The sequence below is a fragment of the Rhinoraja longicauda genome, chromosome 20 (genome assembly GCF_053455715.1).
Source record: "Rhinoraja longicauda isolate Sanriku21f chromosome 20, sRhiLon1.1, whole genome shotgun sequence".
Classification (NCBI taxonomy): domain Eukaryota; kingdom Metazoa; phylum Chordata; class Chondrichthyes; order Rajiformes; family Arhynchobatidae; genus Rhinoraja; species Rhinoraja longicauda.
In genome coordinates, this window is record NC_135972.1 from 29,897,413 (window position 1) to 29,923,766 (window position 26,354).

Below are 26,354 nucleotides of genomic sequence, written 5' to 3' on the forward strand. Positions count from 1 at the left end.
CGGACAAGGACAACCACAGCAGAGAGGGCTCTGGTCACCCTGGCCGCAGCAAGGCACCAGTGCAACCGTGGGCTGAGCTCAGACTGCCCTCCTCTGTCAAACCCTCCCATTACGACCTCAACATGACTGTCTTCATGGACAACTTCACCTTCTCCGGAGTGGTGGGCATCCAGATAGACTGCATGATGCCCACCAGGCACATCGTACTGCATGCGGACAAGCTGGCCATCAAAGGGGTGACTGTTGCAAACAGCTCTGCCCCTCTCCGGCTCAGGAGATACTTCTTATACCCGCAGAACCAAGTGTTGGTGATCATCCTGAGCCACGACCTCAGGGCACACCAGCGTTACACAGTGACTGTCACCTACGGCGCTCACATCGCTGACGAACTGCTCGGCTTCTTCCGAAGCTCGTATATAACAGCCGGGGAGAGGAGGTATGTTACCTGTTGAAAGTGAAACCTCTTGGCAAACAGCAAGCTCTGGGAAAACGGGGATCGATATGTAGACCGATTACGGCCTATGTAGCCTGTCTTGCTGGTTTTTATGATGGGGATCCAGAAAGCGAGGTGAAACATTGTTTAGTGGTGTAGAATATAGTTTGCACTGTTATTGTTGGCCTGGGTTGTGTGTGTTTTTAATAATATAATATATTCCTTTATTCGTCCCACACCGGGGAAATGTACGGAATTTATACAGATATATAGCCATAATGCTTTATTGAGTATGTAAGAGTGTTTTATTGTCATATGTCCCAAACAGAACAATGAAATTCTTACTTAGAAACATAGAAACATAGGAGGAGGCCATTTGGCCCTTCGAGCCAGCACCGCCATTCATTGTGATCATGGCTGATCATCTACAATCAGTAACCTGTGCCTGCCTTCTCCCCATATCCCTTGATTCCACTAGCCCCTAGAGCTCTATCTAAGTCTCTTTTAAATTCATCCAGTGAATTGGCCTCCACTGCCTTCTGTGGCAGAGAATTCCACAAATTCACAACTCTCTGGGTGAAAAAGTTTCTTCTCACCTCAGTTTTAAATGGCCTCCCCTTAATTCTTAGACCGTGTCCCCTGGTTCTGGACTCCCCCAACATTGGGAACATTTTTCCTGCATCTAGCTTGTCTAGTACTTACAGATTCTGCAGTTCGTTTCTACATTTTAAGTTACACCGGCACTTTGTGTCATTTTAATAGTCACGAGTCAAGAGTGTTTTATTATCATATTCCCAAACATATACATACATACATACTTCTGAAGAAGGGTCTTTTATACGTCTCTATAAGATCCCCTACTTCCAGCAGCACCACTGAATATATAAACATAGTACTCTGTTAACAATATAATAAACGAAAAAAAAGTTCACTGTATGTGTGTGTGTATGTGTGTACATATCTATCTATTTAGATATTAAGTTCAATATATATATGTATGTATGTAAGGTAGACACAAAATGCTGGAGTAACTCAGCGGGACAGGCAGCATCTCCGGAGAGAAGGAATGGGTGATGTTTCGGGTCGAGACCCTTCTTCAGAAGTATGTATGTATGTATGTATGTATATGTTTGGGAATATGATAATAAAACACTCTTGACTCGTGACTATTAAAATGACACAAAGTGCCGGTGTAACTTAAAATGTAGAAACGAACTGCAGAATCTGTTTTTCTACCAAAGATAGACACAAAGTGCTGGAGTAGGTGACGTTTCGGGTCAGACCCTTCTGATTAAGTGTCACCTATTCCTTTTCTCCAGAGATGCTGCCTGACCCATTGAGTAACTCCAGCATTTTGCGGCTATCATCAATATAAACCAGCATCTGCAGCTCCTTCCTACATGAAAAGATTTATTGATCACCCTAAATAGCACTGAGTAACATTTTAAATTGCAATTTAAAAAAAAAAGTTATTTAAAATTTGAATTTCAATAGAAAATGTGATATAATAAGATACAACCCTGAACATATCGGGGCACAATGAGGAAAACCTCCCGAAATCAGTGCTGCATTGTTGTTAAACAAAGTATGTCATGATGTGGACAAATGAATGGAGATTAATTGCTGTTAGTTAACAGTTCCATTATCATTGCACCACTACCACACGGTTACCAGGTGAGTGGAAGGAAGTCTATATGGTTGGTTTTATGCCTGGTCTGGTTGCACCTATGTTTAGTTGGCTACAACAGAGCCATGTCTGAAGAAGGGTTCTGGTCCAAAACGTCACCTATTCCTTTTCTCCAGAGATGCTGCCTGACCCTCTGAGTCACTTCAGCATTTTGTGTCTATCACCTGCTACAAACACAGTTGCGTACACAATGGGAAAACTAAACTTCACAGAGCTACATTACTCCGACAATGGAGCTCAGTATCCTGGCAATGTCTTTAAAAACGGAAACTAATTAGGTGGATCATCAAGTTTTTCAGGCGTCGGAAAATAAATCGCAATATATTTTATACAAAGCAATTTTTATAAGGGCGGCACAGTGGTGCAGCGGTAGAGTTGTTGCCTTACAGCACCAGAGACCCGGGTTCATTCCAGACTACGGGTGCTGTTTGAACGGAATTTGTACGTTCTCCCTGTGACCATGTGGGTTTTCTCCGGGTGCTCCAGTTTCCTCCCACACTCCAAAGACGCACAGGTTTGTAGGATAATTGGCTTTGGTGAAATTTGTAGATTGTCCCTCGGATTCCCTAGCATGTAGAATAGTGTTGGTGAATGGGGGTTGCGGGTCGGCGCAGACTCGGTGGGCCGAAGGGCCTGTTTCCTTGCTGTATCTCTAAACTAAACTAAAATGTGTGTGTGCTCATGATGGAGGGGAGCGCTGCATTTCCACCTGCTACAGGTGCCTGATTCCGATTTCTGGAAATAATCAGCCGAACTGCATTATTCTGCACATTTTGCTTTACTGTCAGCATTGCATTGATACAAAATAACTACAATCATTGCACCATCCAGGCCCACTTGCAGCAGATATTGAGCTCGAATGAATTTATCAGACGTGGTCAGCAGAGAAAAAAATGTTAATTTCAGGGAATCAAAATGCACAGATCATCACAGCGACGCAGCAGGTAGAACTGCTTCCCCACAGTGCCAGGGATCTGGGTTCAATCCAGACCTCGGGTGCTGCCTGTGTGGAGTTTGCACGTTCTCCCTTTGACCGCGTGGGTTTCCTCCGGATGCTCTGGTTTTCTCCGACATCTCAAAGCAGTGTGGATTTGTAGTTAAAATTGGCCTCTATAAATTACACCTTAATATGCAGGGAGCAAATGAGAAAGTGAGATAACATACAACCAGCGTTAAGAGGTGATGGATGGATGTTTGGTGTGGACTTGGTGGGACGAAGGGCCTGTTTCTCTCAACTAAACTAAATCTGTACTTGCTGCATCAAATGATTAAACAGTAAACAGTCACCAGAGAAGATCGGTATTAGGCTGCATAAAAGAAGTGTTGAATTGACCATTATGAAAATGACCAGTTCCAGAGTTCCAGCTTGTCACAGGTGCATGTATAGAATAGTTATTCTGCAGGTGTATATTTTGGACAGCATCAGTCGGCTAATTTCACATAACACCATTTTATCTTGAGGGAAAGATGAAAATTGATGGAAGTTATAAATTTGGAGGTGCTAATTTCTTTTACAAGGATTATCCTGAGTTTGATTTCCACTCAGACTGATGTGGAGAATCTCCTGGCTCTGCTGGTAGCCAGGATTTAAGTCGAAATAAGCTTTGATTGTCTCAAACCTAACAGATGTGGATACATGCAGTAAAATTGTCCAGAGTTCAAAGCTAATAAGTTTGAAAAGTTTTGTATCCTAACTCAACTCTTGTGATATAATAAAGCATTCAGTTAGTTGGAAAAAGAAGTGATAACTGGATGGAAAATTGCTTTGACAAGGATGCTAAAACACAGAAAATGCACAGATGCACAGATTGACTTAATAAACAGGCTGATTATAGCTTGGTGAATTGATTTAGAGGTTTAATGTTTTTTTTGAAGGAGAATAGACTCAAGGGAGCTTTAATTAACATCTAATAATTATCCATTTAATCTGGGTAGATATGGTATAATTGAATATGAAAAGATTCCATGCTCCATTCATCACATTCCAAGTTACATTCTGTAAACCCATAATTTATCCAAAGAAGTCCCATTTCTTTTGAAAACAATGTTTAAAGTTTCCTTTTTTGTTTTGCGCCAAAATTAGCCTCTCATTCACTATCTTGGGTTTTCAGAAAGCTTTTGATAAGGTGTCGTACGTAAGGCTGCTAAATGAGATAGGAGCCCATGGTGTTGGAGGTAAGGTACTTGCTGAAGAAGGGTCTCGACCCGAATATGCAACCCATCCTCTTTTTCTCCAGAGATAATGCCTGGGCTGCTGAGTTACTCCAGCACTTTGTGTCTATCTGCATCATGGATAGAAGATTGGCTGACTGACAGAAGAGAAAGAGAAGGAATAAAGGGGTTCTTTTCTGGTTGGTTGCCGGTGTCTAGTGATGTTCTGCAGGGGTCGGTGTTGGGTCCGCTGCTTTTCACGTCATATGTTAATGATGTGGATGATGGAATTGATGACTTTGTGGCCAAGTTTGTGAATGTTACGGAGGGCAGGTAGAGTTAATGACGCAGAGAATCTGCAGAGGGACTTGGACAGGTTGGGAGAGTGGTCAGAGAAGTGGCAAATGAATGCAGCGTAGCAAAGTGTATGGTCAAGCACTCTGGTAGAAGGGATAAAAGCATAGCCTACTTTCTAAATTGGGTGAAGATTCAGAATTGGCTTAGTAAAAATTATCCCTAGAGTGTAGTATAGTGTTCGGGGATCGCTGGTCAGTGCAGACTCGGTGGGCCGAAGGGCCTGTTTCTGCGCTGTATCTCTAAACTAAACTAAAGGTACGTTTGGGTCGGGACGATTCTTCAGACTCAAGACGGGTTCCGACTTGAAATGTCACCTATCCATGTTCTTTTATTCATCCCTGAAGTTTTAGTTCACAACTGAGAGATGTGCTGGTTTGGACACCTTGGATTTGTCGCATGTTTCCAAATTTGTGTTAGTGGAGTAAATGCAATGAGCAATGAATATTCTTCTGCATACTCTGTTACTCATGCTCATTTATAAAAGGTTAATTAGATAGCTTGGTAGTTTCTGTGGATTTCTGATATGCATAAAATCTCACTCAACAATGTGTTGATTGCAAAATGGAGTTAGGATACCTATATGAGAAAGATTATGTTATAAAGATATTTTTAAATTAAAAAGCATATTGTACATTTGAAGGTGCCATGAAAGAGCTTCATAGTCTATCAGTTAGACACAGGAAAACTGCAGATGCTGGTTTACAAAAAAAAAAGACACAGAGTGCTGGAGTAACTCAACGGGTCAGACAGCATCTCTGGAAGACATGGATAGGTGAAGTTTCGGGTCGGGACCTTTCTTCAGGTACAGTAGATGGAAGGAGGGAGTATGGAAGAAAACTGGAAGAGAGGTGGAGGTGGGATGAAGCCAGACAAGTGATAGGTGGATCCAGGTAAGGGGGAGGGCTTTGATTGCCAGATGGTTGGACGAAGGCCATAGCTGAAAAAACAAAAAGATAGTGAGATAAGGAGAGGGGAGGCATGAATTGTGGAGCTGGAGGAAGGATTATAGGTTGAAAGGGACAGGGAGTGGAGAAAGGAAGATAAGGGATGCAAAAATACCCACCCCCTGTGGGGCACAGGGATGTGACGGGGTGGGGAAAGGGGGCGGGCATTTTTTGGTGAGTTAACTTTTTTTTTTTTTTTTTAATATCAAAAAATACTTTATTCAAGTAATAAATATCGCTTACAAAACATCTATTTTAACAAACCCATCCGACATTTCCGGAGGTTACACATTCGATACAGGCATTCACTTCCAAATTTACAGACATTTACTTACATTTACAGACATTAACCCAGTATCCCTTATTTGGAGGGGCGTCTCCACCACACCCTGCCCCCCATGTCCAGCAGCGGAAGGACCCTAGACTGTGGTCCTCCCCCACAGAGCCTTGGCGTTGGCTGCACCGAGCTTCAGTGCGTCCCTCAGCACGTACTCCTGCAGTCTGCAGCGGGCCAGTCGGCAACATTCTTTGACGGACATCTCTTTCCGCTGGGAGGCCAACAAGGCTCGGGCAGATTACTGATCTTGAAGAATTCTAGGGATACACTATACGTTACCCAGGTAGACTATGAGGTGCTGTTCATCCAGTATGTGTGTGGCCTCACAGTATGGTCAGTATGGGAATAGGAAGGGGCATTAAAATGGTTTGCAATCAGGAGCTCCAACAGGCCTTTTTTAAACAAAATTAAATTTATTCAATTATTTACAATAATAATGTTTACAAAACGATCAATAACAACATACTTGCCACCATAATACAAAAATGACCAAATATTATCTATATACTAAAACTCTCGTTTGTTTGTTTGTTTGTTCCTGAACTAAAGCCAAAACGGTACACGATAGCGTGACAATTTTAGGCCCACCTTACTCACCGTCATCCCTTTGGTGCTAATGGAAGAAGTTTCATTGAAATCAGTGTTATATTTTTTAAGTTATTCACATTTTAAAGTTTAAATCTATCTCCTAGGGAGGGAGGGGATGGAGGGATGGGCGAAGGGAGGGAGGGGGGAGGAGGGAGGATGAAGGGGGTTGAGGGAGATGGAGGAGGGGAGGGGGGAGTGGGAGGGGGGAGGGAGGAGAGGGTGCTGCACCAATGCAGGAAAGGTTTGGGCTCAATGGGTCCTCGGTCTATTTATTACTAAATATCAAATGACTATTTTGCAATCCTGATCCGGGATACAGTCAACCCCCAGTGGGTGCCCAGCAGTCCCGAATATCTCCCATGGTGTCCGTGCCCATCGCGTGCTCTTTTCTGAGGGACATCCGAGCACGGATATAACCCTGGAAAAGCAGGGCCGTCTTAACGCATGGATCTGATGGGCACTTGCCCGGGGCCCCACGAGCATAGGGGCCCCATGCTGATCTGTGTATGTTAAGTGACTTGCAATAAATAAATACTACTTTAAAAATGTAGGTTCAATAAGTGCTTTTTTCGCAACATTTTCGGTCACTAAGTGCTTCTCACAGCGATCTGTAACTGCTTTTTGCAACAATGTAGCACCCTAAGTCCATCGCTAAGTGCTTTTCGGTAAGTGCTTTTCGCCAGCACGACAGGGGGGGGGGCTGGTAGGGAAAGGGGGGTGGGGGAGAGTAACGGTAGGGGCCCCAGTACACTGCTTTGCCCGGGGGCCCATAATGCTGTAAAAACGGCCCTGTGGAAAAGGGGCAAGCAGTCTGCTCGGGCGGAGCCCTGGCTCTGTGACCCATGAATTGCCAGCTTGGTCAGACCCAGGATCAAACCTACCAGGCCAGGCCTTGGAGAACCGAATGCAGGTGTTGGGCGAAAGTTGCCTTGTCTACGCCTGCTCTTGTCAATGTAAAGATGACCCTATCAGTTGCACCGAATGCAGTAGATAAGGTTAAAAGAGGTGTAAAAGAAGGAACTGCAGATGCTGGTTTAAACGGAAGATAGACACAAGAAGCCGGAGTAACTCAACGGGTCAGGCAGCATCTCTAGAGATAGAATGGGGATGTTCCGGGTCGAGACCATTCTTCATACAGCTTTTTGTGTCTATTGTAGGTTAGAGGAGGTGTATGTGTTTCACCGCCCTTCTGCAATCAGTCTGAAGAAGGATCCTGACCTAAAATGTTCTCCAGAGATGCTGCCGGACCTGCTGAATTACTCTAGCACTTTGTGACTAGTCTGTCAAGTGCTTTTTTTTAATAGTGTAATCACTGTAATGCAGGTGAGGTGGAGACAGTTTTGCACACTGCTAGCTCGCAATGTGATAATGACCAGATAATTTGTTTAGTGGTGCTGACTGAGGCAGAAGTGTTGGGGCAGATTGTTCCTTTGCTCTTTGTAGAGCAAAGAGGAATATTTTAAATTCCTGTGAGATTGCCACAGTTGGAACACAGACCCAGACACAACAGAATATGAACATTCTGTTGCATATCTACCTATGTTAGACATCACTAAAAAGTCAAACACTGCATTATTCACTCTTAGATACAGAGCTTTTCTTCCGTCGCCTCCAACTCCGTGCCTTTTTCTATGGGAAGGATTCCTCACCACCCAGTGATGACCCCTTCGCCCGTCTCCACCGGTCCCCCTCCTCTTGGACTCCCCAGAACGGCCTTCTACCCTCAATGGGCCCTCTTTATTTCTAACTTCCGGCGTGACATCAACTTTTCCACTCCCCTTACTTACTCTAACCTCACCCCCTCTGAACGTACAGCCCTCCACTCACTCTGTAACAACCCTGACATTATAATCAAACCCACCGACAAGGGAGGGGCTGTGGTAGTCTGACACGCTGAACTCCACTGGGCTGAGGCCAGACGACAACTCCCAGACATCTCCTTTAACTTATCCTTGGTCCATTATCCCACAGATGAGCACCAGGCCTTAATCTCAAACACCATTACTGATTTCATCTCTTCTGGCTGTCTGCCTTCCACAGCCTCCAACCTTATCGTTTCACAGCCCGTTTTTACCCTCTCCACAAAATCCACAAACACAACTGCCCTGGCAGACCCATTGTTTCTGCCTGCTCCTGTCCCACGGAAATGATTTCCACGAACCTTGACTCCATCCTATCCCCCGTGGTCCAATCTCTCCCGATGTATGTCCATGATACCTCACATGCCCTTCGTCTCTTTAATGACGTCTGCTTTCCGAGCCCCCACTCCCTCATCTTTACTATGGGCGCTCAGTCACTCTACACCTCCATCCCCCACCAGGAAGGCCTTAAAGCCCTCCGTTTCTTCCTCGACCGCAGAACCATCCAATCTCCATCTACCAACCCTCTACTCCACCTTGCGGAGCTGGTCCTCACCCTCAACAACTTCTCCTTTGACTCCTCCCACTTCCTCCAGGTCCAAGGCGTAGCTATGGGCACCCACATGGGCCCCAGCCATGCCTGCCTCTTGGTAGGGTACGTTGAACAATCCCTGTTCCAGGCGTACACGGGCCCTATCCACAAACTCTATCTCCATTACATTGATGACTGCTGCATCCATGCAGAACTCATGGACTTCATCAACTTCACCACCAATTTCCATCCTGCACTCAAATTTACTTGGACCATCTGCGACACCTCCCTCCCCTTTCTTGATCTCACAGTCTCCATCACAGGAAATAGACTATTGACTGACGTCTATTACAAACCCACTGACTCCCACAACTATCTCGACTACGCTAATTCCCACCCTGCTTCCTGCAAAGACTTTATCCCTCACTCCCAATTCCCCCCGTATGCAACATCTGCGCCCAAGATGAGGTGTTCCATATTAGAACATCCGAGATGTCCTCATTCTTTAGGGGCCAGGGGTTCCCCTCTCCCATCATAGATAAGGCATTCACTCATGTCTCCTCGGTCCCCTGCAGCTCCGCCCTTGCTTCCCCTCCCCCAATTCGCAACAGAGACCGATTCCCCAGTCCTTACCTTCCACCCCATCAGCCGTCGCATACAACACATAACCCTCCAAACTTTCCGCCACCTCCAACAGGATCCCACCACTAGCCACATTTTCCCATCTCCACCCCTTTCCGCCTTCCGCAGAGACCGTTCCCTCCACAGCTCCCTGTTTAACTCATCACTTCCCACCCAAACCACCCCCTCCCCAGATACCTTCCCCTGCAACTGCAGAAGATGCAACACCTGTCCCTATACCTCCTCCCTCGACTCAGTCCTGGGACCCCGACAGTCCTTTCAGGTTGGTCAGAAGTTCACTTGCACCTCCTCCAACCTCATCTACTGTATCCGTTGTTCAAGATGTGGACTCTTATACATCGGCGAGACCTAACACAGACTGGGCGATCGTTTTGCTGAACACCTTCACTCAGCCCGTGTGAACCAACCTAAAATCCCGGTCGCTGGACACTTTAATTCTCCTTCCCATTCCCTCACACACCTTTCTGTCCTTGGTCTCCTCCATTGTCAGAGTGAAGCTCAATGCAAATTGGAGGAACAGCATCTCATATTTCGCTTGGGCAGCTTACGGCCCAGTGGTATGATTATTGATTCCCTCCCCCACCCAAGTCGCACTAGCTTCTCATTTTCACCCTACAAACAGCTTACAGTGCCCTGTTTCCTTTATCATCGTTACATTTTTGCGTATCTTTCATTCGTTATTCTTTATCTCTCCACATCACCGTCTATATCTCTCGTTTCCCTTATCCCTAACCAGTCTGAAGAAGGGTCTCGACCCGAAACATCACCCATTCCTTTTCTCCAGAGATGCTGCCTGACCCGCTGAGTTACTCCAGCTTTGTTGTGTCTATCATCGGTTTAAACCAGCATCTGCAGTTCCTTCTCACACATCCACTCCATCTATTCCTTTCATTATTGTGTAAGCCCAGACAAGTCCCCACCACTCCCCCCCACCTCGCCTCTGCTTCCTGGTCTTCAGGGTGAGTAGGGGCCAGGCTCGGCGGCTTCCCAGATCCCTGGCGGGCGAGCCGGGCCTGCTGTGGGGGTGTGGCCGCGACTCACCGGAAACTTCCACCCCACGCAGCTCGCCGGGATTCTTGTGTCGTCATCACCAAAGGTTCAAGGAAACGCATTCAAAAGGCATGAATTGCAATAGACAATAGGTGCAGGAGTAGGCCATTCGGCCCATCGAGCCAGCACCACCATTCACCGTGATCATGACTGATCATCCACAATCAGTACCCCGTTCCTGTCCTCTCCCCCTATCCCCTGACTCCGCTATCATTAAGCGCTCTGTCGAACTCTCTCTTGAAAGCATCCAGAGAATTGGCCTCCACTGCCTTCTGAGGCAGAGAATTCCACAGCTTCACAACTCTCTGAGTGAAAAAGTTCTTCCTCATCTCCGTTCTAAATGGCCTACCCCTTATTCTTAAACTGTGGCCCCTGGTTCGGGACTCCCCCAACATCGGGAACATGTTTCCTGCCTCTAGCGTGTCCAATCCCTTAATAATCTTTTATGTTTCAATAAGATCCCCTCTCATCCTTCTAATTTCCATGTATCCAAAAGACCTTGTGTTACATGATTGAACTCAACTATTATTTAAGTAGACTGTAATGGCACCTTAGTACGGGAGTGATGGATTCCACTGACCACCTAAAGAATATGTCTGCAAACTATTCCCAATTTTTTACTAGATATATGTGTCAGAAACGACTTGAAATTTATGGCATAAAGGAATAGGTACGGGGTTCCATTAATATCTTCATGGGTCAGTACAAGTATAAATGTATAAAAGTAGGAAGAAATTAATTATTTGGTGTCATTGAGAGTAAAGCAAAAATAAAGGAACGTGAGACACATCCTAGATCTCTCCAACTGGATTCCCAATTTGAGAAAACTGAATATACATTATTATCTCTATGTCTACTTTTTAGAAAGATTTTTCTAATCAACCGTCTGATTTTAACAAATTGTGAATATGAAGATGAGGTTAAAGGGAATACAGGAGATATTGCAGAAGACTCTCGGAAGAATGGGAACAGAAGTTCTAGAGGGGAAAAGAGATTAAGGGCAGGGCCATTTGTGACCGATGTGAGAGGGGAGGTAAATACAGAAGTTAAAGTGTTGTACTTAAATGCGGGTAGTATAAAAAATAAAGTGGATGAGCTTGAGGCTCAGTTAGTCATGGGCAAGTATGATGTAGGGATCACTGAGACATGGCTACAAGAGGACCAGGGTTGGGAACTGAATATTCAGGGGTACACAACATATAGAAAAGACATTTATTCACAAAATGCTGGAGTAACTCAGCAGGTCAGGCAGCATCTCGGGAGAGAAGGAATGGGTGACGTTTCGGGTCGAGACCCTTCTTCAGACTGATGTCGGGGGTGGGACAAAGGAAGGATATAGGTGGAGACAGGAAGATAGAGGGAGATCTGGGAAGGAGGAGGGGAAGGGAGGGACAGAGGAGCTATCTGAAGTTGGAGAAGTCGACGTTCATACCACCGGGCCGCAAACTGCCCAGGCGAAATATGAGGTGCTGCTCCTCCAATTTCCGGCGGGCCTCACTATGGCACTGGAGGAGGCCCATGACAGAGAGGTCAGACTGGGAATGGGAGGGGGAGTTAAAGTGCTGGGCCACCGGGAGATCAGTTGCGTTAATGCGGACCGAGCGCAGGTGTTCAGCGAAGCGATCGCCGAGCCTGCGCTTGGTTTCGCCGATATAGATAAGTTGACATCTAGAGCAGCGGATGCAATAGATGAGGTTGGAGGAGGTGCAGGTGAACCTCTGTCTCACATGGAAAGAATGTTTGGGTCCTTTGATGGAGTTGAGGGGGGAGGTAAAGGGACAGGTGTTGCATCTCGTGCGGTTGCAAGGGAAAGTGCCCGGGGTTAGGGTGGTTTGGGTAGGAAGGGACGAGTGGACCAGGGAGTTGCGGAGGGAACGGTCTCTGCGGAACGCAGAGAGGGGAGGGGATGGGAAGATATGGCCAGTGGTGGGGTCCTGTTGTAGGTGACGGAAATGTTGGTGGATAATATGTTGGATCCGCTGGCTGGTGGGGTGGAAGGTGAGAACGAGGGGGATCCTGTCCTTGTTGCGAGTGTGGGGATGGGGAACAAGAGCGGAGCTGCGGGATGTAGAAGAGACCCTAGTGAGAGCCTCATCTATAATGGAGGAGGGGAAGCCCCGTTTTCTGAAAAACGAGGACATCTCGGAAGCCCTAGTGTGAAACACCTCATCCCGGGCGCAGATGCGGCGTAGACGGAGGAATTGGGAGTAGGGGATAGACTTTTTGCAGGGGACCGGGTGGGAAGAAGTGTAGTCCAGATAGCTGTGCGAGTCGGTGGGCTTGTAATAAATGTCGGTCACTAGTTTTTCTCCTGTGATGGAGATGGTGAGGTCCAGAAACGGGAGGGAGATGTCAGAGATAGTCCAGGTATATTTAAGGGCAGGATGGAAATTGGAGGTGAAGTGTATAAAGTCAGTGAGTTCTGCATGGGTGTAAGAGGTAGCACCAATGCAGTCGTCGATGTAGCGGAGGTAGAGTTCGGGGATGGGGCCAGTGTACGTCTGGAACAGGGATTGTTCGACGTACCCAACAAAGAGGCAGGCGTAGCTAGGGCCCATGCGAGAGCCCATAGCCACGCCTCTGGTTTGGAGGAAGTGGGAGGAGTCAAAGGAGAAAAGACAGACAGGTGGGCAGAGGGGGTGGGGTTGCTCTGCTGGTAAGGAATGATATTCATTCCCTTGCAAGGGGTGACATGGAATCAGGAGATGTTGAATCAGTATGGATAGAAATGAGGAATTGTAAGGGTAAAAAGACCCTAATGGGAGTTATCTATAGGCCCCCAAACAGTAGCCTCGACATAGGGTGCGAGTTGAATCAGGAGATAAAATTGGCGTGTCACAAATGTAATGCTACGGTGGTTATGGGAGATTTCAACATGCAGGTAGACTGGGAAAATCAGGTTGGAAATGGACCTGGAAAGAGAGTTTGTAGAGTGCCTTTGAGATGGATTCTTAGAACAGCTTGTACTGGAGCCTACCAGGGAGAAGGCAATTCTGGATTTAGTGTTGTGTAATGATCCTGATCTGATAAGGGGACTAGAGGTAAAAGAGCCATTAGGAGGCAGTGATCACAACATGATAAGTTTTACTCTGCAAATGGAAAGGCAGAAGGGAAAATCGGAAGTGTCAGTATTACAGTATAGCAAAGGGGATTACAGAGGCATGAGGCAGGAGCTGGCCAAAATTGACTGGAAGGAGGCCCTAAAGGAGGATAGCAAAAGTTTTTTTAGGTACGTGAAGAGGAAAAAAATAGTCAAGGCAAATGTGGGTCCCTTGAAGACAGAAGCAGGGGAATTTATTATGGGGAACAAAGAAATGGCAGACGAGTTAAACCGTTACTTTGGATCTGTCTTCACTGAGGAAGATACACACAATCTCCCAAATGTTCTAGGGGCCGGAGAACCTAGGGTGATGGAGGAACTGAAGGAAATCCACATTAGGCAGGAAATGGTTTTGGGTAGACTGATGGGACTGAAGGCTGATAAATCCCCAGGGCCTGATGGTCTGCATCCCAGGGTACTTAAGGAGGTGGCTCTAGAAATAGTGGAAGCATTGGAGATCATTTTTCAATGTTCTATAGATTCAGGATCAGTTCCTGTGGATTGGAGGATAGCAAATGTTATCCCACTTTTTAAGAAAGGAGGGAGAGAGAAAACGGGTAATTATAGACCAGTTAGTCTGACATCAGTGGTGGGGAAGATGCTGGAGTCAATTATAAAAGACGAAATTGCTGAGCATTTGGATAGCAGTAACAGGATCATTCCGAGTCAGCATGGATTTACGAAGGGGAAATCATGCTTGACAAATCTACTGAAATTTTTTGAGGATGTAACTAGGAAAATTGACAGGGGAGAGTCAGTGGATGTGGTGTACCTCGACTTTCAGAAAGCCTTCGACAAGGTCCCACATAGGAGATTAATGGGCAAAATTAGAGCACATGGTATTGGGGGTAGGGTACTGACATGGATAGAAAATTGGTTGACAGACAGAAAGCAAAGAGTGGGGATAAATGGGTCCCTTTCGGAATGGCAGGCAGTGACCAGTGGGGTACCGCAAGGTTCGGTGCTGGGACCCCAGCTATTTACGATATACATTAATGACTTAGGTGAAGGGATTAAAAGTACCATTAGCAAATTTGCAGATGATACCAAGCTGGGGGGTAGTGTGAATTGTGAGGAAGATGCAATAAGGCCGCAGGGTCAAGTCAAGTCAAGTCAATTTTATTTGTATAGCACATTTAAAAACAACCCACGTTGACCAAAGTGCTGTACATCTGATTAGGTTCCAATGGAAAAAAAAAAGAAACATACAGTAGCACGCAAACAGTTCACAGCGCCTCCTCAATGAGCCTCAAACGCTAGGGAGTAGAAATAGGTTTTGAGCCTGGACTTAAAGGAGTCGATGGAGGGGGCAGTTCTGATGGGGAGAGGGATGCTGTTCCACAGTCTAGGAGCTGCAACCGCAAAAGCGCGGTCACCCCTGAGCTTAAGCCTAGACCGCGGGATAGTGAGTAGCCCCAAGTCGGCCGACCTGAGGGACCTGGAGTTAGAGAGGGGGGTTAGAAGATTTTTGATGTGGGGGGGGAGTGTCCATTTAGGGCTTTATACGTGAATAGGAGGAGCTTGAAGTTGATTCTGTACCGTACAGGGAGCCAGTGGAGAGAGGCCAGAATCGGGGTGATGTGGTCCCTTTTACGGGTACCCGTCAGGAGTCTCGCTGCGGCGTTTTGGACCAGTTGCAGGCGGGACAGGGAAGATTGGCTGATCCCAGTGTATAGGGAGTTGTAGTAGTCTAGGCGGGAGGAAATGAAAGCGTGAATGATTTTTTCTGTGTCGTCGAATTGGAGGAAAGGTTTGATTTTAGCTATGGTTCGAAGTTGGAAGAAGCTGGCTTTTACCACAGCGTTGACTTGCTTATCAAATTTTAATGCAGAGTCAAATATCATGCCGAGGTTTTTGACATGCGGTTTGACTAGGCAGGATAGACTTCCAAGACTGCCTTTATCAATTTGATGGAGTCGGGGGGGCCGAATAGGATGACCTCAGACTTGCTCTCATTTAATTGGAGGAAGTTCTGTGCCATCCAACATTTTATGTCCTCAAGGCAGTGTAAGAGGCTGTTTAAATTTGACTGGTTGTTGGGTTTCAGGGGGAGGTAAAGCTGAGTGTCATCGGCATAGCAGTGGAAAGAAATGCCGTGCCTTTGAATGATTTGGCCAAGGGGGAGCATGTATAGAGAGAAGAGAATGGGGCCTAGGATGGAGCCTTGTGGAACTCCGCAGGAGAGGCTAGCTGGAGCAGAGGAATAACTGCCTATGTTGATGGTGAAACTCCTATCTTTGAGGTACGAAGCGAACCAACTCAGGGCAGTGCCATCAATGCCAACCGCGTACCGGAGACGGTCAATAAGGATGGTGTGGTCGAGAAGGAGCAGGATTGCACAGTCGCCGGTGTCGATGGCGAGAAGCAGGTCGTTGTGTACCTTCAACAAGGCAGACTCTGTGCTGTGGTGGGCTCTGAAACCTGACTGGAAACTTTCCAGGATGGTGTTTTGGTGCAGGTAGGGTACTAATTGGTTTAGAATTGCCTTTTCAAGGACTTTTGACAGGAATGGCAGTTTGGAAATGGGTCTGTAGTTGCTAGGCAAGGTGGGGTCTAGGTTAGGTTTTTTCAGTAGGGGCTGGACCACCGCGTGCTTGAAACTGGTTGGAACAGTGCCAGTGGCCAGAGAACTGTTGATAATAGAGAGGATGCTGGGACCGGCTATTGCAATGACATCCTTCAGAAGGGCAGTGGGGGCAGGATCAAGGGGGCAGGTTGCAGGTTTTGTAGCGGAGACAAGCTTTGCAAGGGAGGATAGAGTGACGGGTTGGAAGCAGTCCAATTTAGATGAACAGACTAGTGAGACAGCTAGGTCACGGGTGGGAGGGGAAATGTTCATTCTAATGTTCTCAACTTTGTTGGTGAAAAATTTAGCGAATTCTTCGCACTTAGCAGGGGACCCAACTAAGCTGGTACTGGGGGCGGGACATATGACAGAGGTAATTGTTCTAAATAGGACCTTGGTGACCAAGGGTGACTTGGACAGGTTTTGTGAATGGGCGGATACATGGCAGCTGCAGTTTAATGTAGATAAGTGTGAGGTTATTCACTTTGGAAGTAAGAATAGAAAGGCAGATTACTATCTGAATGGTGTCAAGTTAGGAAAAGGGGATGTTCAACGAGATCTGGGTGTCCTAGTGCATCAGTCACTGAAAGGAAGCATGCAGGTACAGCAGGCAGTGAAGAAAGCCAATGGAATGTTGGCCTTCATAACAAGAGGAGTTGAGTATAGGAGCAAAGAGGTCCTTCTACAGTTGTACCGGGCCCTGGTGAGACCGCACCTGGAGTACTGTGTGCAGTTTTGGTCTCCAAATTTGAGGAAGGATATTCTTGCTATTGAGGGCGTGCAGCGTAGGTTCACTAGGTTAATTCCCGGAATGGCGGGACAGTCGTATGTTGAAAGGCTGGAGCAATTAGGCTTGTATACACTGGAATTTAGAAGGATGAGGGGGGATCTTATTAAAACATATAAGATAATTAGGGGATTGGACACATTAGAGGCAGGAAACATGTTCCCAATGTTGGGGGAGTCCAGGACAAGGGGCCACAGTTTAAGAATAAGGGGTAGGCCATTTAGAACGGAGATGAGGAAGAACTTTTTCAGTCAGAGAGTGGTGAAGGTGTGGAATTCTCTGCCTCAGAAGGCAGTGGAGGCCAGTTCGTTGGATGATTTCAAGAGAGAGCTGGATAGAGCTCTTAAGGATAGCGGAGTGAGGGGGTATGGGGAGAAGGCAGGAACCGGGCACTGATTGAGAGTGATCAGCCATGATCGCATTGAATTGCGGTGCTGGCTCGAAGGGCTGAATGGCCTACTCCTGCACCTATTGTCTATTGTCTATTGTCTATTTTTGTTAGATTAGTTTAACAAGTAGAATAAAAATGAATTAAGTTATTGCATTCTTTTATCTACTTATTCCACATGTACAATTCATTTCTGTGTCCACTTATTAAGTTTTAATACTGATTGTGTGGACATAGATTTTGATTTCTACCATTGCTGATGGTGTAATGATGGGAACACCATCATTACTGGTGGTCATTACAGATGGTGTAATTGAACCATGTGCTTATGGTTCAATGGAGTGGGTACACAGGTCCCATCAATATTCCGTCAGTACAGTGGTGTGAAGTAGTGGACGAATTTTGCTTGGATCCCTAGGTATATCTTTTGGACTCTTGGATCCCTTGGCATAACCCTAGGGCCCTTGGATCTATTGGCTTGAGCCTTGGATCTCTTGGCATGAGCCTTGACTCCTTTGGTGTCTTGGCAAAACTTTATTGCCTTGTTTATGCATGTTAACACCGTTCTGATTGAACTTCTGATGAACGTTTGGCGTTGAAATTGAAACACAATTAATTTCCCAGCAATTACAATTTCCCAACTTAATTTTCAAAGTGTTTTCCTTCTCCTTCATCTTACAGTACTGTGACTGTTGTCAGATAATGCTCAAGGGAGGTAATTTTCAACTCATAGCTAGAACATAGAACTGGCCAATTATGTAGGAAAATAACTGCAGATGCTGGTACAAATCTATGGTATCACAAAATGCTGGAGTAACTCAGCAGGTCAGGCAGCATCTCAGGACAGTAGGAATGGGTGATGTTTCGGGTCGAGACCCTTCTTCAGACTGATGTCAGTGGAGGGGGCGGGACAAAGATAGGATGTAGTTGGAGACAGGACGACAGTGGGAGAACTGGGAAGGGGGAGGGGAAAGAGAGGGACAGAGGAACTATCTGAAGTTAGAGAAATCAACTGGCCAAGTTAAATCAGTTAATAATATGGATTCCCTATCCATTGTGCCGTTTTTACACAGGCAACCAAAATGCTGGTGGTAAATAGTAAATGTAGCCAGGCGGAGCTTGCTGCCTTACAGTGCCAGAGGCTCGGGTTTGATCCTGACCATGGGTACTGTCTGTGTGGAACTTGCACGTTCTCCCTGTGACCACCTGGGTTTCCTCTGGCTGCTCTGGTGTCCTCCCGCATCTCAAAGACATGCCAGTTCGTAGGTTTTATCAGCCTCTGTAAATTTCCCCCAGTGAGTACGTATGCAAAAGTGGGTAATGTAGAATTATAGCATGCAACAAAAGCTTTTCACTGTACCTCAGTGCATGTGACAATAAACAAACAATAAATGAACCAGTAGGAGAAGATGATCAATGGCCAGCATGGCCCCGGTGGACCGAAGGGCCTGTTTCCACACTGTGCCTTTCTTTCTAAATGGCTAACATATTATTGGAGTACAATGAAGCGATTTGCCTCAAAAATCTACTGCAGCCTAAAATCCCAGTGAAGGAAATAAATGTAAAATAATGTTATTTGGTAAATGTGCAAGATAATTCTACTCCTTTTTCTACTTGATAGAGGCAAAACATTGTTGCAGGTTTTGAAATCTGTTGGATTAGATGATTCCCCTGCTAATGTAATTTATGGTAGCTGTTAGAATATCTCAGATGACCAAGATTGGCAATTGGACAAGTTAGTTGTGCATCTGTTAAAAGAATTATGGATGAAATGCTTTCTTCAATTGGCTTGAAAATGGACCCTTGGACAAAATGCTAGAATGGAGCATTTGATACTGCTGAATTTTGTAATTACAAATTATGAGCAGTCCTATTAGTTTTGAGATAAAATGAAAAAGAAACTCAAATCATAATGAGACACATATAAGAATTGAATACTATATATTGAATATTATGAATGAATACTATATGTGTAATATAAGCATTATTGAGAAAGGATAACAAGAAAATTGCATGGTGGCATAGCAGTGGAGCTACTGCCTTACAGCGCCAGAGACCCGGGTTCGATACTGACCACGGGCGCTGTCTGTACGGAGTTTGTGCGTTCTCCCCGTGACCTGTGTAAGTTTTCTCCGAGATCTTCGGTTTCCCCTCAGGTACAGGTTTGTAGATTAATTGGCTTGGTATAAATGTAAATTGTCTCCAGTGTGTGGAGCCAAGTGTAAATGTGCAGAGGTCGCTGGTCGGTTCAGACACGGTGGGCCAAAGGGCCTGTTTCCACGCTGTATCTAAACTGAACTAAACTAAAATGTCTAAATTTGATCATTGGGGAAAAAATCCCACAACAAAAATGTAGCTGTTCCTTGTGTTGCGAATTAAGTGACAAATGACGAAGAGCACATTTGAATAATGTCACAGGGTAGGTAATTATGGGAATTATTATAAGATTTAATTTTAACATGAACAGTTACAATTAGAGCCTGTAATTATTACTAGAATTTACTGTTAAAAACATATGTAACTGGTCTCCTAGCACCGCGCGGATTGTGTTCAAAGCACTGTTGTATCGCATAAACCAGGCACGGATGTACATGATGTTTTGCTCCTTTGCCGATCTACAGATGTATTCTCCCAGCTTGAAAGCTGTAGTTTTAATAGATTCAATGTGTTGGAAGATGCTGGTTTAAACCCAAGACAGACACAAGCTGGAGTAACTCAGTGGGTCAAGCAGGTCTTGAGAAAAGGAATAGGTGATGTTTCAGGTCGAGACCCTTCTTCAGACTGTGAGTCTGGGGAAAGGAAAACAAGATATATAGATGGTGATATAGAGAGATGAATGCAACAATGATCAAGGAAATACGGCACGGTGGCGCAGCGGTAGAGTTGCTGCCTTGCAGCGCCAGAGACCCAGGTTTGATCCTGACCACGGGTGCTGTCTGCATGGAGTTTGTGCGGTCGCCCTGTGACGTTTTAGTGACAAACCATGTGCGTTTTAGTTTTTAGTTGTTTAGTTTAGAGATACGTCGCGGAAACAGGCCCTTCGTCCCACCGAGTCCGCACCGACCAGCGACCCCACACGCTAACACTATCCAACACACACAGCCAACCAACACTCAAACCTGTATCTCTTTGGAGTGTGGGAGGAAACCGAAGATCTCTGAGAAAGCCCATGGGGAGAACGTACAAACTCCATGCAAACAGCTCCAGTGGTCAGGATGGAACCTGGGTCACTGGCGCTGCAAGGCAGCAATTCTACCGCTGCACCACTGTGCCACCCCGATCTCCAGTCGATCTTCACAGTGCATTGCATGAGGAAGGCTGGAGTTTCATAAAGGATACCTGCCGCCCTGGCCGTATCCCACCAGTTACATTGCAACCTTTATTATTTTCTACTACCAGAATGTTACATTGTCAGATGTTGTGAAGATCTTTGGGCCAATTGTGCTACAGAAGGACATTTAACACTGTCTTTTATTTGTTACACTTCCCCCTAGTATTAGACAGTTCTGCAATTGATGGCTTTTGCCGGCATCCCCCTCGCCAGGTGCTGCACGCCTGACACCCATGTTCATGGAAGATAGATACAAAATGCTGGAGTAACTCAATGGGTCAGGAAGCATTTCTGGACCATTTTGTGTCTATCTTTAGTGTAAACCGGCATCTGCAGTTCCTGTACACAACCAGAGACGTGTTTTCTAATTGTATTTTGCATTAACATCTTGTTTTTCACACAGACCTTTTCTTTTTCACTGTCTTGTGGAATGATGTGTAGGTTATGTATAATTTACGTTTTTTTCTGTTGTCTGAGTCTTTGTGCTTGTGATGCTGCTGTAAGCAAGATTTTCATTGTACCTGTATCTCTCTGTACATGCATATGACAATAAGCTTGACTCAACTTGATTTGACCATCCCTTTGGCTCTACGTATGTTGCTTGATCCTGCTTGGTGCGGCACGGTGGCGCAGCGGTAGAGTTGCTGCCTTACAGCGCTTGCTGCGCCAGAGACGCAGGTTCGATCCCGACTACGGGCGCCGTCTGTACGGAGTTTGTACGTTCTCCCCGCGAACGTGGGTTTTCTCCGAGATCTTCGGTTTCCTCCCACACTCCAAAGACGTACAGGTTGTAGGTTAATTGGCTTGTTACGTGAGTAAATTGTTCCGAGTGTGTGTAGGATAGTGTTAATGTGCAGGGATCGCTGGTCAGTGTGGACTCGGTGGGCCGAAGGGCCTGTTTCCGCGCTGTATCTCTAAACTAAACTAAATCCACTGAGTTCCTTCAGCAGTTTGTTTTGTGCTCCATTTTCCAACATCTGCAGTCTCTCGTGTCTCTATCTTGAACAATTATAGTCCTTCTAGAGAACAAATTCCAATGAACTCCTATGAGGAAGGGAGGAGTTTGATCCACTGACCCATGTTCTTGAAATGCATATCATATCATATCATATATATACAGCCGGAAACAGGCCTTTTCGGCCCTCCAAGTCCGTGCCGCCCAGCGATCCCCGTGCACTAACACTATCCTACACCTACTAGGGACAATTTTTTACATTTACCCAGCCAATTAACCTACATACCCTGTACGTCTTTGGAGTGTGGGAGGAAACCGAAGATCTCGGAGAAAACCCACGCAGGTCACGGGGAGAACGTACAAACTCCTTACAGTGCAGCACCCGTAGTCAGGATCGAACCTGAGTCTCCGGCGCTGCATTCGCTGTAAAGCAGCAACTCTACCGCTGCGCTACCGTGCCAAATATAATTCAGCAGCAGCTTTACGGAAATACTTCTTAGTCTTTGTGAGTGTAGAATCTTGTAGTTGGGTTACAAGGTTATAGAAAAGGAATTCACATGGAAATTCCCCCCCTCCCACCCCTGAATTACTAGCATCACCTCTCAGTCAAAAATTATCAAAATAAAATCACATAAATCTCAGATATTTAATTTAAATTGGAATAATCTTACATCATGTGCAAGCCGAAGTACTCCATCTAAAATATCTTTGATTTCTCTTTTACTTTCACTTGTAATTTAATGTGTAAATAAACCAATGTAGATTTTGCCCACAATTACTTGTTTTTTATTTTTAAATAGAACAGGAGAAGGCTGTGACATTTCTTTGAGTGACAACTATCGTGTTGAACCTATTGACATGATTAGCAGGGGAAGCATTGTGGAAGGAACCAGCTTGGTTATGCAAGCTGTTTCTTGTGTGGAAGCAATTGTGTCGTATATAAAATACCATGTGTTTGATATAAGTGGAGGTTGGAATGTAACATAAGTGAGGGCAATCGCTGACAGAAGAACGTGTAAAAGTCCTAGATTGATTTAGAAAAGTTTGCTCGACACACTGAAAGACAGTGAATCAATGCTTGTACTCATGAACAATTCTTTTGAACTTTATAGTCATAGAGAGAGAGAGAGAGTCTTAGAGTGATACATTGTGGAAACAGCCTAACTTGCCCACACCGGCCAACATGCCCCAGTCCCACCTGTCCCTCCAAATCTGTCCTATCCATGTACCTGTCTAACTGTTTCTTAAATGTTTGGATAGTCCCTGCCTCAACTACCTCCTCTGGCAGCTTGTTTAATACACCCACCACCCTTCATGTGAACACGTTTCCCCTCAGATTCCTATTAAACCTTTTCCCCTTCACCTTAAACCTATGTCCTCTGGTCCTTGATTCACCTACTCTGGGCAAGACACTCCATGCATTTACTCGATCCATTCCTCTGTCCTAGTGAATAAAATATGTAAAGAAAAATGTAACTGTGCGACCAGTAGATAATGTTAAGAATTCTGAGAATAAAGTAGCCACTTTGATTTTCAAGGCTGGAAAAAAACCAGCTGATTTCCTTCAACTGAAGTCAAGATCGTTTAAGACTGATGTTGAAACATAATTGAAATGTTCAGCTTTTGGAAGTGACCCATTATTGATTATTTACTTAATAAAAACTTTGAGCTTTGGTGTGAAATCAGTATTCTCAAACTTCTCTTCAAAGTTATGCATGAAGTATTCGAGTGCACCTCTTGTTTTATGACTCGCGTGTCAGCATGACCTCTGCTTAGAATCGGAGCCCTTTGGCGATTCCACGCCGACCATCTAGCACCCCTTCACACGAGCTCTGTGCTCTCATCCAGACCCTACATATTAAGGGCTACTTTGCAGGGTCCAATTAACCTACAAATCTGCACATCTTTGGGATGTGGGAGGAAGCCAGTGCACCCGGAGGAAACCCACGTGACCACAGGGAGAAGGTGTAAACACCGTACACAGATAACACCCGAGGTCAGGATAAAACCTGGGCCTCTGACAGGAGCTCGACTAGCTGAGTCACTGTGCCGTCAGTCATAAACCTCAGATAGACACAAAATGCTGGAGTCACTCAGAGGAAAGTTAGCGTCTCTGGAGAGAAGGCAGCATGAGTTGGTTGACATTTCAGCTGGAACCTACCAGTTTTGCTTCTACACCTTTTCTCTGTGTCTTAAACAATTGCTTCATCTACATGTTTAGGAAGGAACAGCAGATACTGGTTTAAACCAAAGATAGACACAAAATGCTGGAGTAACTCAGCGGAACAGGTAGCATCTCAGGAGAGAAGGAATGGGTGACGTTTCGGGTCGAGACCCTTCTTCAGGCTGAACCTTAACATAACTTTTTTTTCCAATGTTTTAAAATCCCAATAGAAGCTGCCTCATAATCCTTTGTCCATTTTCTTCCAGGTATCTTGCAGTGACCCAGTTTTCTCCCACACATGCCCGTAAGACCTTTCCATGCTTTGATGAGCCTATCTACAAGGCAACATTTACAATCGGCATCAAGCACCAAGACAGTTACCTGGCACTGTCCAACATGCCAGTTGATGTCACCACTCACGAGGAAGGAGGGTGGGTCACTGAACAATTTGTACAAACGCCCCGAATGTCAACATACTACCTGGCCTGGGCAATCTGCAACTTCACCTACAAGGAGACAGTTACTGACAGTGGCATCATTGTAAGTTTGTGCTTCAATGTTAACAGCAATACAGAAATCAAAGTGGATATCACTGTAGAATGTCACAATGTAGGATGGTGTTTGGATTCGTTAAGAGCAGATGATATGTGCTGAAAATATGAAGTGATAAAACAATATTCTGAATTTCTCAGTGCATGGGAAAAACGGAACGTTTTTATTTCAGGAGCTCTTCTTTCGAAGAGTTCAGTCGAAAAAAATTGGCACAAGGAACTGTAGATGTTGGTGTACAAAAAAAAGACACAAAGTGCTGGAGTAACTCAGGTCAGGCAGCATCTGTGGAAGACATGGATAGGCGACGTTTTGAGTCGGGAACCTTCCCCAGACTGTTTGTATTAGGGGAGCGATGGGGGGGGGGGGAAAGCAGGAAGAGAGCTGGGGAGGCAGGACAAAGCAAGGCGAGCGATAGGTGGATACAGATGAGGGGAGTATGATTGGCAAATGGGTGGACAGAGGCCAAAGATTCGGAGATCAGGCGAGAAAGGTGGGAAATGTGAAGCTGGAGAAAAGGTATCTGGGATGGGATTGTGGGAGGAACGTTTGCAAATCCTGCTCGGGTATAGGGAAGAGAGGGGGGGGGGGGAGGAAGGTGGAGGGAATTTGTTGCTTAGTTACTTAAAATTGGAGAATTCAATGTTCATATTATTGCATTGTAACCATTGACATATTTATTGCTGTTAGTACATGCAAGACACAGGTCCACATGTAACGGCCTTTCAGATAACTTTACCATTCTTAATTAATTAACAGACTATTTTGGAAAAGCAATCGCTATTTGTATTATGAACACATTGACAGGATTTTCTTTAGTCCCTTTCTTTTGGCTTATGTTGCAGAGCTATAATGAAATATGAAGGGGAGGAATGGGATTGACGGGATTGCTTTGCTGGGTCATTGCATGGGTCTAAGGGGTAGAATGGCCTCCTTCTGTTTCGCATGGTTGGTAGACCTGCTGCCCCATGGCTCAGGTTTGCTGCTGACATTTGGTGCTGACCCTGTGGAGTTTGCATGTTATTAATTTGGGGTTATTAATTTATTGATTTTCAAAAAAAAATTGCTACCTATGAATGTTGTGTTTAAAGGCCTGTTACGCTGCTGCAAGTAAGAATTTCAATGTTCCGTTGTTGGTATAAATGCTAATTAAATACTCTCTACTCGCGACTTGACTTTTGACTCTCGTGTCTTGACGTTCTCCCTGTGACTCCCTTGTTGCCGTTAATTGGCCATTGTAAATTAAACCCAGTGTATTAATGAGTGGTGGGATCAGATGCATGGGAGAGAGGGATAGCGGGCACATTCACCATAATGTGGGAAGAACACTTTACATGACAAAATGAAGTGCAGTAACAAACCACCTCCTGTGTCGCAAGGGAAGATATAATGAGTAAGTAAATGAGACCACCATCACTTAAGCTGGTATTAGGGCGGATGACTAAAACTATGGTCACAGAAGTAGATTCAAGAATTGTTTTAGGGGAGAAGAAGTTGGGAAAGTGATGAAATGTAGGGAAGATATTCCACAACTTGGGCATTGGTAGTTGGCAGACTGGCTTCGAAGGTGGAGCAATGAAACACATGGGTGATTAAGAGGTAAGAGTTTGAGCAACTTAGCTGCCGTGGAGGGTTTTGGGAACTGAGGAATTTATCGGCAGGAGCAGAAATCATGGAAGCATGCAAATTTCAACTGAGCTTTATTACAGATCAACAAACTCAGGGGTGATGGGTTTAAGGGGAACGCATAACATCCATTTTGTAGAGAGCAGGATGGAGTGAGTGGTGGTCAGGATTGTGTCAGAATAGTCAAGCGTGGAATTATTAAAGGTACAGAAGAATGAACTGCAGTAGTGTTAGAGTCGGGTGATACCATAACGTTTTCTTAATAATGCTGCAAATATGTGTTCAAGTACCCATCATAAGACCAACAG

The 26,354-nt window shown here is 45.3% G+C and overlaps 1 protein-coding gene across 1 annotated transcript in view; it reads left to right on the forward strand.

Moving 5' to 3' along the window:
* The window catches only part of LOC144603703 (thyrotropin-releasing hormone-degrading ectoenzyme-like), a 96,337-nt gene that overhangs the window by 2,034 nt on the left and 67,949 nt on the right, over positions 1-26,354 (forward strand). The window contains exons 2-3 of the mRNA XM_078417348.1: positions 1-436; positions 24,138-24,411. The exon at positions 1-436 is cut by the window's left edge and continues 911 nt beyond it. Coding sequence (XP_078273474.1) covers positions 1-436; positions 24,138-24,411 — 710 coding nt within the window. The remainder of the gene's footprint in view (positions 437-24,137; positions 24,412-26,354) is intronic.